The sequence below is a fragment of the Pteronotus mesoamericanus genome, unplaced genomic scaffold (assembly GCF_021234165.1).
Source record: "Pteronotus mesoamericanus isolate MK-2021 breed Mesoamerican mustached bat unplaced genomic scaffold, CSHL_Meso_final contig_32, whole genome shotgun sequence".
NCBI lineage: Eukaryota > Metazoa > Chordata > Mammalia > Chiroptera > Mormoopidae > Pteronotus > Pteronotus mesoamericanus.
In genome coordinates this window covers 777,421-795,213 of record NW_026555134.1, presented here as the reverse complement: position 1 = coordinate 795,213, position 17,793 = coordinate 777,421, and the positions used below count along the sequence as shown (strand labels likewise).

The 17,793-nt window shown below is 53.2% G+C and overlaps 1 protein-coding gene across 1 annotated transcript in view; it reads right to left on the bottom strand.

Annotated features, from left to right (window-relative positions):
- Positions 1 to 291: 291 nt before the first annotated feature.
- Positions 292 to 17,793, bottom strand: part of SCARA3 (scavenger receptor class A member 3) — a 36,963-nt gene continuing 19,461 nt past the window's right edge. The window contains exons 4-6 of the mRNA XM_054576006.1: positions 17,373 to 17,471; positions 15,386 to 16,429; positions 292 to 2,137 (exon numbers count right to left, since the gene is read on the bottom strand). Of these exons, the coding sequence (XP_054431981.1) occupies positions 1,686 to 2,137; positions 15,386 to 16,429; positions 17,373 to 17,471 (1,595 nt within the window). The 3' untranslated portion in view covers positions 292 to 1,685. The remainder of the gene's footprint in view (positions 2,138 to 15,385; positions 16,430 to 17,372; positions 17,472 to 17,793) is intronic.

Sequence of the window (17,793 nt, the reverse complement as noted above, 5' to 3'; positions counted from 1 at the left end):
TTACCTGCTGCCTGATTAATAAAGCTCCCCTTGTTTCCTACCAGGTCCATGCTCTTCATGGGTAATTCCCTCAGACACCCCTGAGCCCTGGTCCCAACAGGACCCCTGTGAGCTCCCAGCAAAGCTCAGTATTTCTGGAGGGAGGAGACGGGATTTAGACCCAGACTCCACGCTGGGAATGAATACCTGGGGGACCGCTGCTCCACAGGTTCGCTTTCAAACGCCATGTGAGGCAGAGCCCCGAAAGGCATCATGCCTCCAGTCGAGCAGAAAGGACCAGACAACACCCCCTTCTTGGAAACAACTCTTTACTGAGTCAGTAATACTATGTTGCATGATATCATATGTGGACAGAAGAATTACATGACAGTGGGGACGGGCGAGAGTGCAAACCAGTTGCACATCTATTATGAGCAGAGAGATGGCATCAAGGCAATTGGAATGGGGAGAGGGGCTCATCTCTGAGTCAGGCTGGGGAGGAGACAGCTCCCTGCTCCGCCCCAGGGGTGGTCGGGCTCTGCTGGAACACGAAGGCAGGGCCGCTCCCCGAGTTGAGCCTATGGGAAGCCTTCTCCCCACTGGGGGGCTTCCGCATGCTCCCTCCTGCCGGGGTGTACAGCAAGTCAAGAGGTGGGCAAGGGGTGATGTCCAAATGAGCCTCTTGTGGATGTTCAGGGCCATCCCTCCTCGTTCAGTTGTGCTTCTCATGCAGAGAGGTCGTGGGCCATTCTGGGTCACAGGGCGTGAGGTCACTGGGCAGAAGGAGAGCTGGGTGCAGAAGGGAGAGCTGCCCTGTTATCCGCGGTCAGTCCTCCCCCAGCCACCACAGAGAGGCCCCCCCCAGGAATGGACAGCAAGGGGGACAGCTTTCTAGGCAGCCTAGTGACCACAGCCTTCGCCAGCCGTCCTCCACCTTCCATGGGCTGGGCGCCACTTTGGCGGAATGGTCCAGTGCCTGGCGAGTATCCCTGCACAGATGAAACTGCATAGATTTCTTCTGGAATGCTCCTGACAGGTGGAAGCATGGGTGAAGCAAGGAATTTTCTGGAGATGTGGAAAACACTGCTGAACTCCTGAGGGCACGGTATGCAGGACGGCACTGTCCTGAGGACGGCGGCCACAGTGGATTCCTCTGTCCCGTGTGAGGCCGGGTGCTCCCAGGTCTCCGCTCCCACAGTTAGGGGGAGGATCTGCCAGGCGCCAAGTCCATCTTGTCCCTAGACTTTGAACCCTAATCCCCTGTAAAAGCTCCCCTGGGTCCTTTTAACCACTGAGAGCCCCAGGAAACTGCTGGCCGGGATGGGTGTGAAGATGCTGGGAAGTCTGACGTTGGTCACCAATTCAGGGATAAGTTCAAGGCCTTCCTCCCGAGGTAGCCACCTCCCTGGCTGGCTCAGTCATGGGAGAGGGAGGCCTTCCTCTCCCCCCTCCTCCTGCCCAGCCAGGGAAACCCAGTTGGCCCCCCGGCCAGCAGGGAAATGCATGTGTGTGTGTCTGGGAGGGACTGTTTTCCATGGTACAGCCACTACAAGGGAGCCCAGAGGTGCAGGGTCCAGGCCTGGGGCCAGCCCCCTCGGGCTCAAAGGAGCACGGTCATCTGTACGTGAGGCTTTCTGGGAGCTCGCTCTGCCCTAAGCCCCCTTCCTGGCATTCTGCATGGCAGTGTCTGGGACTGGGGACCCTCCTCAGTAGCGGACCTGGCTTCCTGGTGGGCCTGGGGGCCCAGGAAGCCCAGGGGGACCCTGGATCCCGGGTTCGCCCTTAGGTCCCACGGGCCCCCGCTGGCCTGGTGAACCCGTCTTCCCAGCAATCCCCGGTTTTCCCTGAGGCCCCTCTGGCCCCGGAGGCCCTGGGGGCCCCTCTGGCCCTGGGGGCCCCACATCCCCTTTGGGGCCTGGCTGTCCTCTTGGACCTCCAGTTCCAAAACTGCCCTTCGAGCCTTTGAGGCCTGGGAAGCCTCGCAGGCCAACTGGCCCCCTCTCTCCCATGGGTCCGGTTTCCCCCGGCTGCCCCTGGGGGCCCTGAGGTCCCGGGGGACCCAAGCCGCCAGCATCTCCTTTTGGTCCTCTGCCACCAACGGGCCCTTTCATGCCTACATCTCCCTTGAGTCCTCTTGGTCCTGGAGGGCCAGGGGCACCTAGGGTTAGAGAGAAGAACGGAGAGGTCAGTCTACGAGGGTCAGGTCTCTGAGGTTTTCTCATGAAATAGGGGCAGTGCATTGGGCACTGTGACACCCGTGGGTTCGACAGACGCAAAGCCCAGGTCTGCCAACTGCAGGCCTGCGACTTGACCTCTCTAAGCTGGCTTTACCGTCTGTGAAGCAGGGATGAGAATACTCACAGATTCTGAGATAACACGTGGAAGTGCCCAGCGTGAGGCCTGGTGCACGGGGGGCCGCCGCTGTCCTGACTCCAGGGTTTGTCCATAGTTCTACACGTGCGCTCAAGTTGGGGACTAACAGCTGTCCTGCTCCAGAGGCTGGCCTAGCCTTCCACGTGTCCTCTTGGTCCTAGTTTACTGTACTCACCCCTGCCACACCCTGCTCCCCAATCCCAGCTCCGGGCTTTGAGCATGACCTGATAGGCCTCTGAGACCAGGAATGGAGTCAGATGTTATGGAGGAGGCCAAGAAAGTGAGGCATGAGAAGCAGATGCCTCCCAGTGTGAGTGGGCACAGTAACAGCCCAGAAAGAGGGCATCTCCTCCAGGAAGCACACCCTGACTACTCCAGCCTCTTCTTTGAGCTCTTCGGGCTACTGCTTTCGGAATATTTTAGGTGGCACGTAGTAAGAGAAGTCGCAGGACAGAGAAAGCAAACCCTTGGAGCCTATCTGGTGGGTCCTGCGAGACTGTGGAACCCCAGAAAGATAGTGAGGGCCTTGGTTTACATCCTCCATCCTGGGATGGGAGCCTAGCACGTGGCAGGGAGAGCTCAGTATATACTTGAAGAGGGTGATTCATCAAGCAGCTGTGGACACCTGCTCCCACCCAGCTCTGGCCTAGGGCCTAGGGGAGATGCCAAGATGAAGACATGGCCCCTCCTTAAAGGGCCCAGTCTAGTGCCCACGCCAGGGTTCAGAGGCGTGCACATCACCACATCTCAAGGCTGTGCTGACCCTGAGGACACAAAGCAGAGTATAGCCATCCCTCTGCCCAAGGCACGTCAGAGAGCTCGGGGCACCGAGGCAAGGAACTGCCTGGCCTCGCGAGGATGGCAGTGGGGAGAACAGCTTTAGCCCCGTGGGGCCAGGGCTCAGCAGAGGCCTGGCTTTCTTCTGTGGGCTCGGCATTGGAGTTGTAGGAGCTGGGGACCTCAGGGCTGGCCTGGGCGGTGAAGTCCAGTGCCCACAGTCAGCTCTCTTTGAGAACTCTGCTGTTACATCATCCCTTTGGCAAAGAGAGCACTGGAGTTCTTGGGCTGGGTGGGAGCCAGTCCAATTCCTTTATTTCACAGAGGAGGTAGCTAAAGCCCAGAGAGGTGAAGTGATATCCCCAGAGGCCCCCACGTGGAAGCCAGACCCAGGTGGCCTCCCAGAAAGAAGGGACCCTGTGTGCCGGAGGCCGGGAGCCCTCCCCGTGGCCATGGTCCGGTCCTGCGTCAGGGCTCGTTCCCTGGCTGCTGCCACTGCTGCCAACCCGTCCTCCCCCACGCTCCCCACCCCTGCCGGTCCCCTCTTGTCTCCTCCCCAGAGTGTGTGTAAGTGGGACAAAGCATCTGTGAATACCGTCCTCTGTTGCCATCTAAACTGGAAACCAGAACCCAGAGGGAGTCAGCCCCACCAAGGCCAACAAAAACCTTCCAGCTGTTCCCTGCACCGCCTCAGTGCCCGCCTCCCACACACAGCAGGGCTGTGGCTTGCGTGGGCTTGACTCACGTGGCCTGCCAGCATCAGGCCAGCTTGGGGCAGGGGCGGGCATTGTCCCGGCCAGGTCGTGGCTCCAGGTAGGACCTGCCCTCCGGTCCAGAGTGAGCCCCACCCCCACCCCAACAAGGCAGCCAGAACAGCACAGAACAACAGGAGCACAGGGAGATGCCCGAGCAGGGACTGCCTCCCCCACTTTGGCAGGATGGTCTGGGAACTGGCAAACCACCACCGTCTTCACCCCAACTCTGCTCTTGGCACGGGGCAGCTGAGGCTGGGAAAGCAGCGTGTCCAGAGGAGGCACGGCCCTGGAGGCCGTGCAGGCAGACGAGAGTCAGGAGGCCATGGAGGGACATTCCGAGCTCAGGCCCTCATCTGTAAAATCGAGGGTCTCACTGCCAGTTCCTCAGGCGCCGTGACTCCACAGCCACCGTTACTCCTCTGCCTGCTCCTTTCCACTCATGCTCTGCCCGCACGAGGAACCAGCTCCCAGGGCTCATCCCCGGCTCCCTGGCTCTTCACTCTCTCTTCTTACAACCACTTCTGTGGCTTCCACTCTTGTCCTCTGGACGGATGGTCCACATCCCCTGTCTCTAGCCTTCACTTGGCAGAAACCCGAGAAGTTTCATCTCCATGAGAACAGCCGGCCTGCCTGGCCCCAGGCCCAGCTGGAACCCCTCCTTGCTCCCGTCGCTCTCCCCTGTTCCTTCCCATGCCACCTCTCGCCTTCTGCAGGGCACAGAAGCCGGCTGCAAGATTTCTAAGGGTTTCTATGCCCTCTCTCTCACTCCTCCCCATCGGGCCCTTCGCTCCTCTTTCTGGGGAAGCTCTTGGTATCTTCTCTGGATGGGGAAGGCTGAGCACCCGCATGCCCTGGGTGAGGGTTTGTGCCGAAGCCTGGGTCACAACTCTACCTCATTTTCCAGGGCGCTGCAGCCCCCAACATGAGTGGAAGGAGGGCGATGAGAAGGGGTGACTTCCCTCTCCATGCCTCCACCACCGCTGCCACCGCTGGCACCACCTCTGAGAACCCAGACAGGGGTCCCGGACGCACACCCAGTGGGGCGGCTTCATCTGGGGCCACTAACAGGTGCCCGCGCTGCAGTGTGGCCTCCCTTGCGGGCCAGTGGGTGCAGCCGGCACCACGTTGGTGTGCCTCTGGCCGCCCTGCACCGTGAAGCCTGTCTCCCTCTCCAGCTTCTCTGTGACCTGCCTTCTCTCGGAGCAGGGCAGGGCGATGAGAGCAGAGAACTCTGAGTTCGCTGAGTTCTCTCAGTTCATCCACTGAGTCTCTCCTGTGGACACGGAGAGCACTGCCCCCACTTTACCGATGAGAAACGTTAGAACAAAGAGTGGCAACTTGCCCGATATCACCAACAAGAAAGGGGCAGAGACGGGATTCGAACCCAGGCGCGAGAAGCTCTGAAACCCATCTCCCTCCTCCCTAACCAGCTGCCTGTGCTCATCACATGGTGGGTGGTTGGGGCTCCTGGCCCTTTCCCTCACCGCCCCATTCTCCCACTGCCAGGGCCTCCCGCCCTGCTACTGCCCTGGAGGAGGGGGTGGCGGGTTCCCGCAGAGAGAGGAAAGGGTCACCAGAAGGACTATGTTCCCCAGGTGAGCCCAGCCTCTGCCTAGCCTTCCTGGGCCCGCCATGAGTCATGTGGTCGGAGAACGGAGACGGGGCAGGAGCTGGGTCTGGCCAGGAGGAAGTCAACAGCCATGCTCTGTGGTTAGCACAGGCAGAAGGCATGTGGATGCAGGCTGACCTACGCGCTCTCCAGGACAGGGTGCCCCTGACCTAGCCGGGAACAAGGTCTTGGCATCAGCAGAGCTGAAGGGCAAAGGACGGGAGGACTGAGAGCTACTCTGAGCAGCAGGGGGACATTTCAGGCAAAGGAGGCAACGGGAGCAGCAGAGGCTGAGCTATGGAGTTGGGAGCGGGGAACAGAGCACCCTGGCGTCCTGGGGAGGCCCGTAATTACGCAGGAAGCCAGAGGCTGTAATTACGCCATCCTGGCCCATTAGGGCAGAGCCGCAACTGACTGCATGTCTGGGACAAATAGGTGGCCTGCCCTGTCTGCACCGGGAGCAGGGAGGGTGTGGGGAGTGAGCAGAAGTACCAAGTCTTTCGGGGCACCAACACTGCCCGCCCCGGGGTTGGGGTGGTGTATGGGCCGGAGGGGCCCAAGATCCACCTGACAGCCCACAGAAACAGCCAGCATACAGGGCAGAAGGGCATGGAGGCAGAAGGGGTCCCCCGGGGGGAACTGGCCTGTGCCATGAAAGGCACATGGCCTGGGACTCAGGGGACGTGGGTCTGAGTTCCAGCTCTGGTATTAACACACGGGGTGGCTGGGTAAGGCTCTGTCCCTCTGTTCAGGGTTCCCTCTGTTCATGAGAACATCGGTCTGGCTCCTGAACTCTCGAGCCCGGCTTTTGTCACCCGAGGAGCACTGAAAAAAGCGCCAGTGGACTTCCGCTTCTACTCTAATGGTCTCGTTTGTAACAGACTAAACCTCCCAGCAAGTGCAACCAGCATCATTAGATAAAATACCAAGACAGCTTTCTGAAGGCTTTGGCGAGAGTTCAAAGACCAAAAATCCCAGGGGGAAGGGAGACTCATTGAACTAAGCCTAGCATTTGTTGATTAGGTTTGGGCAGAGAGGCTGAGAAGCAAAACGGAAGACTGCAGCTGTCAGGCGGAGAAGCTGAGTAGGGCTTTCAGCAGCTTCGTGGGACTACAGGTCAGGGCTGCCAGTTCAGGGTTGGGATTCGGGAGAAGAGGAAACAGTGTGTGCACTTGTTAAAAGAACCACCAGGCAAAGAAGCTGAGCAGAGCGTTCAGTTTCGTTGATTCAGCCTTGTGGGCTGGTGAGAGTTCAAGGCCGACACAACGGTAGCGCCCTCAAGGATCATGCCCTGGAAGTAAGTCTGTGTCAAACATCACGGTGAGGTCACCTGCAGGAACCAACAGAAGCTCCCACGGCCCTCCTTTTCATCAACCACCTTTGCTGCTCAGCAACAAGCAATTGCCCACTGCAGGCACTTTCCTCACTTCCTCATCGCCACCTCCGCAAGTAGGTCCTCTGCCCTAAACAACAAAATAATGCGACACTCTGTTTTCGTCTTTTTAACATGTAAGCTCATACACCCTTTGGTGTGGGAGAAGGCTGGAGAGTGGTGCTTATGGAACAAGATTGCAAATTTAACTCCTCTGCACCTCGCCTTTCTTGCCCAACCTCGGCATCCACCCTTCGTTCACGCTTTCAGTTACTCATTCACGGAGCAAACTTTTCCCAAGTAGCCTCCCAGAGCCAGGCACGCTGCCGGGCTGCTGGGAGCTTGGGGAGGAAGAACACAAGGGGCCCGCCATCAAGCAAATCAGAGTCAGAGTCGTCCCTTACATTAGGTCACCTTTTATATTTTGCAACAACGTGTTCACACTGATGCTCACAACTACCCCATGGGATACAGGCAAGGCAGGTATTTTATTTGTGGATGAGGAAACTGAGTTGAAACCGAAGCCAAGAGCTTCGTCCAAGGTCATTCGGCTAATAAGCAGTGATAGATGGCTTCCTGCCTCCAGTTCCCAATTCCCATAAACACTGTCTAGCACAGACATAGAACTCATCATACAGGGTAGGAAGTGAGAAATATTCTGAGAGGCACAAACACTCTGGAAATACCACAGGCTTTCTGTTGAATTAATCACAGAGATGGAAGAGACCTCAGAGAACAGCTGGTCTTAGCCCTTCGTTCATAGATGAAAACAAGCAAACAAACAAACAAACAGCAGCTCAGAAAGATTAAGCGATTCTCCTAAGGACCCAGAGCAAGTTAGAAGCCAGGCTCCTTTCCCACGTAGTTTGAGCGCAGGCCCTGCCACCGGCACCTGGTGCCTCCCACACTGGCTGAGGCCATCGCTGCCCCCGCCCCCTTTATTCTAATCAGAGAGCAGCTCTGCTCCAGCCACCGGGAGACCTCAGTGCCAGCTCCAGCATCGGGGCCTGTCACACCTCGGCATGCGTGAATAAGTGAGTGACAAGTTCCTGTAGGAAGACAAGTACATTTTGCCCTTAAACTTTTCTTTCAGGTATGATCTATTTTACATGTGGTGATTTAACAACCAAGAGAAATGTGGGCCCATAGAAAATGTAAGCAAATGTGCAAAGGTTGAACTAAGAATCAGATGTAGCTCAAACAGATGCCCCACCTTTCTCTCCAGCTAAGACAAGGTTTTTTGATGAGAACTCTGCTGTGATTAGGACACCAGCAAACAATTTCCCATGACTATGGTTAGGTTATACTTAGAATGAGGTCCTCGAGCAGTTCCCCTGCCAACGCTGTTGGTTCGCCGACTCCCCCTTCTCTGCTCTCTGCCTTACACCCTACCCCTACCTAAACAGGGCCAGGCAGAAATGCCGTTTCGTATTTGCAAGCTCATGCTCTGAGGGTCTCCTCTTCTGGCTGGGCACTAGACGTGTGCCTCTCAGGGCCACAACGAGGGGTCAGGATTTTAAAGTACAGTGTGACCTTGAGTTCATTCCTTAACATTTCCCAGTTTTGGGTCACTTCTCTGTAAAAAACAACACCAACACCTTGTCCACTGTACAGAGTTGCTGTGAGGCTAAAATAAAACAAAGCGTGTTAACAGGCATGGTCATGAGAAAGCTTTCTCTTCCCTTTGTTCTTAGGTTGAATGCAACAAAGATACAAAATATTAGAAGATGAGCCAAAAGAACAGCCTACTAATGCCTTGATTGGAACACTGTGTTCTGAAGGTCCCACAGATCCACATTCTAGGGGAATACTGTGGGAAGATTTGCTGCCAAGGAAATACTCAGTAACTGGTTTTGTTACAAAAGTATGACAATAGGCAAACAAAATCTGCACTCCCATGAGCCCCCAAAACCACCAATCTAGAGTAAAGGGAAAATTATCCCTAGTGGCAGTAGAAATGCTCAATGATGCAAAAAGCAGGCAACACATGTTTGATACTAAATGGTAAAGAGAACCAGAGAGTCAGAGAGGCTGGTTCTAAGTCTGAGTTCCGCAAAGAGAACAGGGTTTCCTGGGATAGTGGGGGGCTCCCTCCTTCCTCCTGGAGATCCCTGGATGTTTGGGCCCAGATATATGGACCCCCAAATGTCAACTATATGTTGTGGAATGACCAGATCTCCGTGGCTACATACTATTCTCTAGAGCCAAGAGCTACTACATTCTTCCCACAAAGGCACATACTTCCTGGGGGAAGGGTCTGGGGATCTGGCTACAGCCACACCAATTCCTTGTGCAAAGGAATCCTGAGTAGGAGTCTTTGGGGCCATTTTCCAAGAGAAAAACTGTTGGCAATATTGCTGTGAAGGACTAGAATGGAAACATAATGGTGTTCATTAAGGGTTGAACTGTGTCGCCTCAAAATTTATATGCTGAAGTACTAACCTCCAGTACCTCGGAACATGACCTTTCTTGGATAGTGTCTTTGGAGGTAATTGTGTTTAAATGTAGTCGTTAAGGTGGCCCCGAATCTATCCAGTATGACTGGTGTTTTCATAAAATGGGAGATTTGGCTCTAGAGACACATACACACAAAGGGAAGATGATATGCATCTAAGGTTGCATCTTGCAGAGTCAGGAGGGGCCCTAACAGTTTGGCTGGCTGGTTGGCTGACCCACGGGCCTGAAGGAGGCCCACAGAGAGTGAGTTAGAAGTGCTGGGCCCGCCTTGGGTTCACGTAGCCGAGGGGATTCAAAGGCTTGGGGGACTGGAATGTCGGAGTGGATTTCTCATTTGAGACCTGGCCTCCCACCCCGGGAAGGCACACCCGTGAGGGAATGAATCTGCGAGGGGAACCCGCGGCCGAGCGGAGCTCCGGGGTGGCTCTTCTCCGCAGGCCGGGCCTCGCAGTGGGAGCTGCAGGCGCCCAATGCCGAAACCTGCGTGCAACGGGGGTGATTGGATGTCGGGGGTGGCGGGGACAAGCGACAGCACTCCATCACCAAAGGCAAGGTGCGTGGGGTTCCTGAAGGGACAGAGTCCAGCAGCAATCAGAAGAGTCTGACACGGGCAGAGCCACCATGGTGTCAGCTCGCCGAGCATGGCGTTCCCAGGCCCGAAATGGAAAGGAGCCCTACAAACGTCTCCTTTGTTCCGTGTGAGCAGAAAAGTTCTAGGCCAAGGGAATAAAGTCTAGTCTGAATCATAAACGCAGGGAGTCGTGGTCCCTCAGTCCATTCTCAGACTTGAGCCAGTTTGCAGACCCGGCGCCCTTGAGTGAAAGGGAGGCCGGTCCCCTTGATGAAGGAGTCGGGACACCACCCAATATTTACATTGTGAACCTTCCTCCAGCCTCCCCCAAAGGGCTCTACGGCCTGTCCCCGGGGTAACTGCACTGGGGAAAAGGAAATAATCAGGCCTTTGGGGACCACTGGCCCCTGGCTCTGAGCTGACTCCGACTCCAGGACACCCAACGTCACCGTGGCCCAGCAGGCAGAGCAGGGGCTCACGGAGGTCAGGCGACCAACGGGGTGTTGGCTCCAGCCCCTCGCACAGTGCGCCCAGTGAGCCCCCAGCACCATCCTGTGGTGATTCCCCGGGTCTGGACTGTGTAACTGGAACAGACACGCCGAGCAGCTGGCAGATCCCCACACTGGTCCCCTGGCCTGTGGCACGAGGGATGTTCTGTGGGAAAGGCCAAGCGGAAGCCACTAGAACTGCCCCTACCTAGGACACCAGTGAGCCAAAGTGACGCCATGTTCCTGGTTCCAGGAAGGGCTGCAGGGAATAGCGCCCCCATCAGGATGCAGGTGTAGCGGTTCCCACCACATCCCCACCCATCTCTCCTCTCCGGCCTGGGCAGAAGGGTGGCAGGTCTGAGAAAGACAGAGGACCACTGTCTGCTTAAGCAGGTGGTGGGCCTGGCTGCAGCTCCTGTGCCAGAGGTGGTTCCAGGATTGAGCAGATGACCGTGCCCCCTGATACTTGATTACATTTAACAAACGCTTTTTTGCTCCATTCCATCCCAGTCCATAGGCCCACTCTGCTCTCTGCTGGTAAGGCCAGCATGGTCCCTTCACGGTCCGGCCTCAGACCCTATCAACGCTCCAGGCCTCTGTCATAACTTAGGTTGCACGGATCTTGTTTTCCTTTCTCTTCCACAAGATAGCACATGGATCCACTACACTGACATCATTATGCTGAATGCACATAGTGGGCAAGTAAATAGTAGCTCACTCTGTCACAGCTCTATTTGTAAGAGATTTATGTGTCAGAGGTTGGGAAACAAATCTGACAAATTTTAGGGTCCTGCCACATTGGAGGAATTTCCAGGGGTCCTGTGGGTGTGGTATATTCAGATACCCCTTTACAGGTGAGGAATAAATGGTTGCATCTGGCCTCTCCTACAATCAAAAAGCAGGCACCACACCTAGCGGACCTGTTTGGGTTTGGGAGGCAACATATATCCCTCATTCGGGTATGAAACTCCAGCCCATTTACTGCGTAACCCCAAAAGCTGCAGGTTTCGAGGGGGCCCAGAACAAGAGAAGGCTCTGCGACAGGTCCAGGCTGCCGTACAAGCTGCTCTGCCACTTGGGTCATCTGACCCAGCAGGTCCGACGGCGCCTGAAGTGGCCGTGGGAGACAGGGATGCTGTTTGGAGCCCTTGGCGTGTCCCTACAAGTAAACTGCAGTGCAGGCCCTTAAGATTTGGGGGCAAAGCACTGTTATCCTCAGCAGATAACTATTTTCTTTTTGAGAAATAGTTCTTGGCCTGCTGTTGGACCTGGGTAGAGACTGAATGCTTAGCCATGGGCCACAAAGTTACCATGCAACCTAAGCTGCCCATCGTGACCTGGGTGTTATCGACCCACCAAGCCCTACAGTTGGCTGTGTAGAGCCGCACTCCATCACCCAACAGACAATGTACGTAGGTGATTGGGCCTGAGCAGGCTCTGAAGGTACAACAAGTAAGTTGTATGAAGAAGTGCCCCAAATGCCCATGGGCCCCAGTCCTGTGGCACTGCCTTCTCTCTGTGGCATCATGAGGAGTGCCTCACGATCAGTAGACAGGGACGAGGAGACTCGATCCAGCACAACATGCAGGCGTCACCTCAAAGTGGAGAGTTGCAGCCTCGCAGCCCCTCTCTGGGACATCCCGGAAGGACAGGGGTGAAGGGATAGCCTCCCGGGGGGCAGAGCTTTTGGCAGCACGCCTGGCTGTTCTGTTTGCTTGGTCCTTGAATCATGTCATTTCATTATAATGTTGATGAGAAAGAAAAAGTCAGTTCCCAACCAGAGTCGCGGTCTGTGTGGAGCTGGTACGGTCTGCCATGTCTGCATGGATTTTCTCCCGGGGCTCCAGTTCCTCCCACACCCCAAAGACGTGCACATTAGGTTACTGGCGCTTCTACATGGTCCCAGTCTGAGTGAGTGTGGACGCGTGAGTGGCCCTGCTGTGGAAGCATGTCCTGGCCAGGGTGGGACCCAGAGCATTAGGGAGCGGCTCCAGCCACCTGCAACCCTGAACTGGAATAAGCAGGTTGGGAATCATTTTCTTACTTGATTTTATTCATTTCTCTCAAATGTATGTAGAGCTCACATTTATTTCAATGTTTAATATTAGAAGTGTTTTTGGAGTCTTTATTTAGAAGTTTGGTTGATGTTTTTGTGACCAGAAATATGCTGTGGGAATTTAACTTGTGTTTATATCAATTAACTTACGGTAAAAATGGTTTTGTTATACGTCATTTCACTTAAAGTTGCAGTTTCCAGGAACCTACTGACAACATTAAGTGAGGACTTACTGTATATCAGTTCACGATCTGTGGCCAATGATTTGGCTGGGTGGTCAGGGGCGTGGGAGGAACACAATTGGAAAATTGGTTGGAATGAAATTTGGGGAAGAGGTATGTGAATAGTTCTCTCTGAATGGGCAAAACGTGTGAATATTTGTGTCCAATGTGAATGCTCACCAAAGGGCGAGCTCAGCGGAGGAAGATTTTAATACTCAGGTGGATGAGACAGCCTGACCTGTTGAGTCCAGTCTTTCCCCAGCCCCCATCATCACCCAATGGGCTCATAGTGGCCATAGTGACAGACTTGGAGGTTACTCATGGTTTTAGCAACACGAATTTCCAGTCAACAAGGCTATTGTGGTGAGAACCACCGCTGAGAGCCCAACCTGTCAACAGAAGGGGCCAACAGTGAGTCCCTGATATGGCACCATTCCCCAGGGGGATCAGCCAGCTCCCTGGTGGCAGGTTGATTCCATCAGATTACTTCCATACTGGAAGGGGGCAGTGTTTTGTTCTTACTAGAAGAGACACTTACTCTGGATATGGATATGCCTTCCCTGCATGCAATGCATCTGCCAAATACACCATCCATGTACTCACAGAATGCATTACTGCCCATCCTGGCATTGTACACAGGTTGCTTCTGATCTAGAAACTCACTTCACGGCAACCATAGTGTGACAGTGGGCCCATGATCATGGAATTCACTGGTGTTACCATGTTTCCTGTCATCTTGAAGCAGCTGGCTTGGGGGGCAGGTGGAATGGCCTTTTCAAGACTTAGTTACAGTGCCAGTTAGGGTTAAGCACTTTCAGGGCTATATATGCTCTGAGTTCGTGTCCAATATATGGTGCTGCTCCTCTGATAGCCCAGATTCACAGATCCAGGGATCGGGGTGGAAATGGGAGTGGTACCACTTACTGTTATCCTCAGTGACCCACTAGCAAAATTCTTGCTTCTTGTTCCTACACCCTTATGCTCTGCTGGCTTAGAGATCTTGGTTCCAAAGGGAAGAATGTTTCTGCCAGGAGATACAACAATGATTCCATTGAATGGGAAGTTGAGACTGCCTCCCAGGCACTCAGGGCTCCTCGTGCCTCTGAACTAACAGGTAAAGAAGTTGCTGTGCTGACTGGGATGACTGATCCTGACTACCAAGGAGAAATTGGGCTGCCACTCCACAATGGAGGCGTATGTCTGGAGTACAGGAGATCGCTTAGGATGTCTCTTAGTAGTACCATGCCCTGTGATTAAGGTCAATGGAAAACTACAACAACCCGATCCAGGCAGAACTACAAATGAGCCTTCAGGAATGAAGGTTTGGGTCACCCTAGAGTTGCAACCAACTGAGTTGCTTGCTGAGGGCAAAGGGAACATGGAATGGGCAGTGGAAGAAGGTACTTAGTTATAAATACCAGCTATGAACATGTGACCAGTTACAGAAATGAAGACTGTGATTATCAAGAGTATTTCCCCCTTATTGTGTTATTAATATATATAAATATATGTAATACATAGAATGTCTTTGTTGCTTCCTTGTCTTATTCCTTTATCATGTAACATAAAGTATAAGATGTATTGACTTTATATCACAGTATATAAATATTGTTATCTTTATATCATAGTATTTAAGTTATGAGATATTAAGGAGAAGAGTTGGGTGAGAGGGGTGGGGTGGGTGGAGGGGGGCAAAAGGGAAAAAAGAAATTGAGATACCTGCAACAGAAGAAACAATTTAAAGAAAAGTAGAAGAGTAAACATCACCGAATCACTCTACCTCCTCTTTTGGGGAGGAGGTCAGTGTGTTGTTTTTGGTTGCACATGGGATAGTTACATCATGTACAGTAGATGAAATTATGACCTTGTTATCGTCTTCATTTGGGGATTAAGTATGATTTAAGGAGATATGTGTGAGTGCCAAGTTGAAAAGGGGTGGGCTTGTGATGATTAATTTTATGTGTCAACTTGACTGGGTTGTGGCCAGATATTTGGTCAAACGCTATTCAGGGTGTGCCTGTAGGGATGTTTATGGACAAGATTAACGTTTAAATCCATACTGAGTAAAGCAGACTGTTCTTCCCAATGTGGGTGGGCCTCATCCAATCAGTTGAAAGTCTGAATAGAACAAAAGGCTGACTGTTCCCCGAGCAAGAGAATTCTCCTGCCTGACCTGACAGTCTTCACACTGACACGTCATCCCTCCCTCGTTCTACAGCAGCTTTGAGTCTTTGGACAGGAACTAGGACATCAGCTGTGCAGATTTGGGACTTGCCAGCCTCCATAACCCTATCAGCCAATTCCTTAGTCTCTCTCCTATTGGTTGTGTTTCTCTGGAGAACGCTGACTAATGCAGGGGTGAGATAGGAGAAGATAGTATCAGAATGATGGGTGTCTGAGGGCCAGATGGTTGAGAGCACTGGTAAGAGGGTGGGAAGGCAGAAAACAAGAGCAGACAGTTTCCAGAAGACAAAGTCTACCTGTTTTTCTCTGTGGAGCCATTAAACAAATCCATATGTGAAAATGCAGATATGTATGACAGGCAACATTAAGAACCGTAACACCTTTACAAAAGAGGTTTGTAAGTGCATTAAAACTGCCAGTTGCCCAACAGGGTTGTACTAGCCCACTAGGATTTTTGCCTGCAATCAGGTATTTCTGGGTCTGGCAAGATGACCAAGGCCCTCTGGGAGCTTTTTAGGAACCCAGCCCAGATCTCGCTCTCACCTCGTACAATGGTGACGTTGCGGAGGATTTCCCCATGATGTGTGTCCACGGCCTTCATCTCCTCCATGATCATGGACAGGTTGCGGACGTTGAAGTCCAGGCGGGCGCTGAGCAGGCTGAGGCGCTCCCGGAGCAGGTCCGTGGTGCCCAGCATGAGAGAGACAGACTTGTTAAGGTAGTAGAGCTCCTCGGCGTGGGTGTGGAAACCCAGCGTGCAGGACAGCCGCACATCATCCAGGTACTTGAGCATGCTGTGCACATGGCTGTCGGTGGCATTGATGTTGGTGAAGATGGTGCCAATCTCGATCTCATGAGAGGCCATGCGTCCTTCCAGCGTCTCGAACCTCTCCACCGTGCGGTTCTGGGCATAGCGAGTGTGGTACTGCAGGTCGTGCATGTTCTCTTCATGGTCGTCCAGGAACGATGAGATGTTATCCAGCTGCAGGTGCAAGCCCATGACCTGCATCATCAGGTCATGCATGCTCTCAGAATTCTGGCTGATGTGCTGTGATGTGTCCCCCAGGGTGGCCTGGATGTTCTTGACTGCTTCTCTGGTGGTGGCCGAGGTGGTGCGCAGGCTGCCAAAGAGCCGGGTATAGTTCTGCCAGTCAGTGACAATCTTCTGGAGGGTCAGGGTTTCCTCGTCCGTCTTCCGGCGAATCCCATGGACCCATTCTGAGGTCTGCCCCACGGTGAAGTTCATCTGGTGCACTGCAGCCTTGACGTCATAGCACTCCTGGGTGAGGTCCTTCAGAGAAAGGTCCAGGCCGGCTGTGGTGGCCTGCCAGCCTCTCACCTGAGTCAGGAAGATCCCCAGAGTCTGATTGACCTGGTGGATGGAGAAGGAACAATTGCCCATCTCCTGGGAGATTTGACTGCTGGTGGTGGAGAGCAGCTCATGGGTCTGGGAGGTCTGGTCCAGCTGGACCTCCTGAGCCAGAAGCATCTTCTGAATCCCCTCCAGCTCCTCCTGCAGTTTTCTGATCTCTTGCCCCAGCTGCCCAGCCTCATGGCAGAAAGAGCAGTTGTTCGGGGCTTTCAGATCTTCAGGAGAAAGAAATAACATTTTAGTTGCTGAAGGATCATGGGACAAGGTAGGCTTCTTGAAACGAAATATTTCAGAGCATAATGAATCGGCAAGTGGCTTTCTGATTCCTCTTCCTTTCCTAAGTCCTGCTATGAAATCCTTTTTGGAAGTGCCTTGCCATCTCTCTAAAATCATTTTTATCAACTGACTTGCAGTGTAGGATTTAGGATATTTTCTCCGTCTCGCCACCAAATTCTCGGGAATATACCTTCCTAACATTTCTGAGGTTGTCAAGAACCTCCCATTTACATTTTATTTTTAAATTTCTCCAAATACTTTTATATCTGTTATCAGATTTGACCCTCTCACACTAAACTTGTGGAGAAAATGATGCAGGAATTTTTCTGCTGTGACTGATAAGAAATGAGGCACCTAGAAGTGGCTTGACAAATACTCATCGACAGTGGTGGGACAGGGCTTCCTCTTTCCATGACAGCAGGCCACCTCTAACCCCTTCTGTCATGGCTCCAGAATGTCCCTTGGTAAAGCAGGAGATAGAGTGACACAAATCCTGTACGCTTTAAGCAGTGAGGAGAAAAGGGCCGGCTTATCAAGAGGTCTATTTGAGACCTTTGGAAGGTCTTAAAGATAATTTCAGATACAGGCAGACAATGGGGAATTGAACTGTCTTGGGCTTCCTTCCCTCTCTGTAGGCTCTGGCCAGACCTGTACCGCACACAGAACCTCCAGCCCCAGGGTGGCTGCTCTCCTCCAATGGGTGGCTCTCCAAAGAGCGGAAAGCCATGGCTGTCCTTCCCTTTGTCTAGGTCGGGGGAGGCTGCCCTGCTCCAGGTACCAGGCCATGGAGGGCCCACGGCATAAGAGGGGGCCCTCGCCCTATGTCAGTTGACATCAGTTGCCTATCACAGCTATCAGCACATCTGGACACTGGACACTTACCAAGTCCCTGGAGATTTTCCTGCACAGACACAAGCTTCTTGTCATAAATGGCCTGGGCCAGGGAGATGTCTTCTGAGAGAGAGTCTACTTTCCTGAAAACTGTAGGGCAAAAACAAGTGAGACACTGGGGCAGGGCGTTGGCTCAGGGAAGGGCATTTTTATCGGCCCTTCTGCAACCAAAACCGTTCACCCTTCTTCCATGGGGCTTCCCAGTGGTGGCGAGGGAAAATTCTTCTTATGCCCAGAGCTCGTCACACATCTCCTGAAAATACGTGTCTGGGTAATTGTAGCTGCCTATAGACATACATATTTGTTTATATATGTTTATATATATTTTTAAGTGTATATAGTTATGTATACATTTATCTATCAGATATATGTATATATTATGTATGTATATATTATAATGTATAATTACATA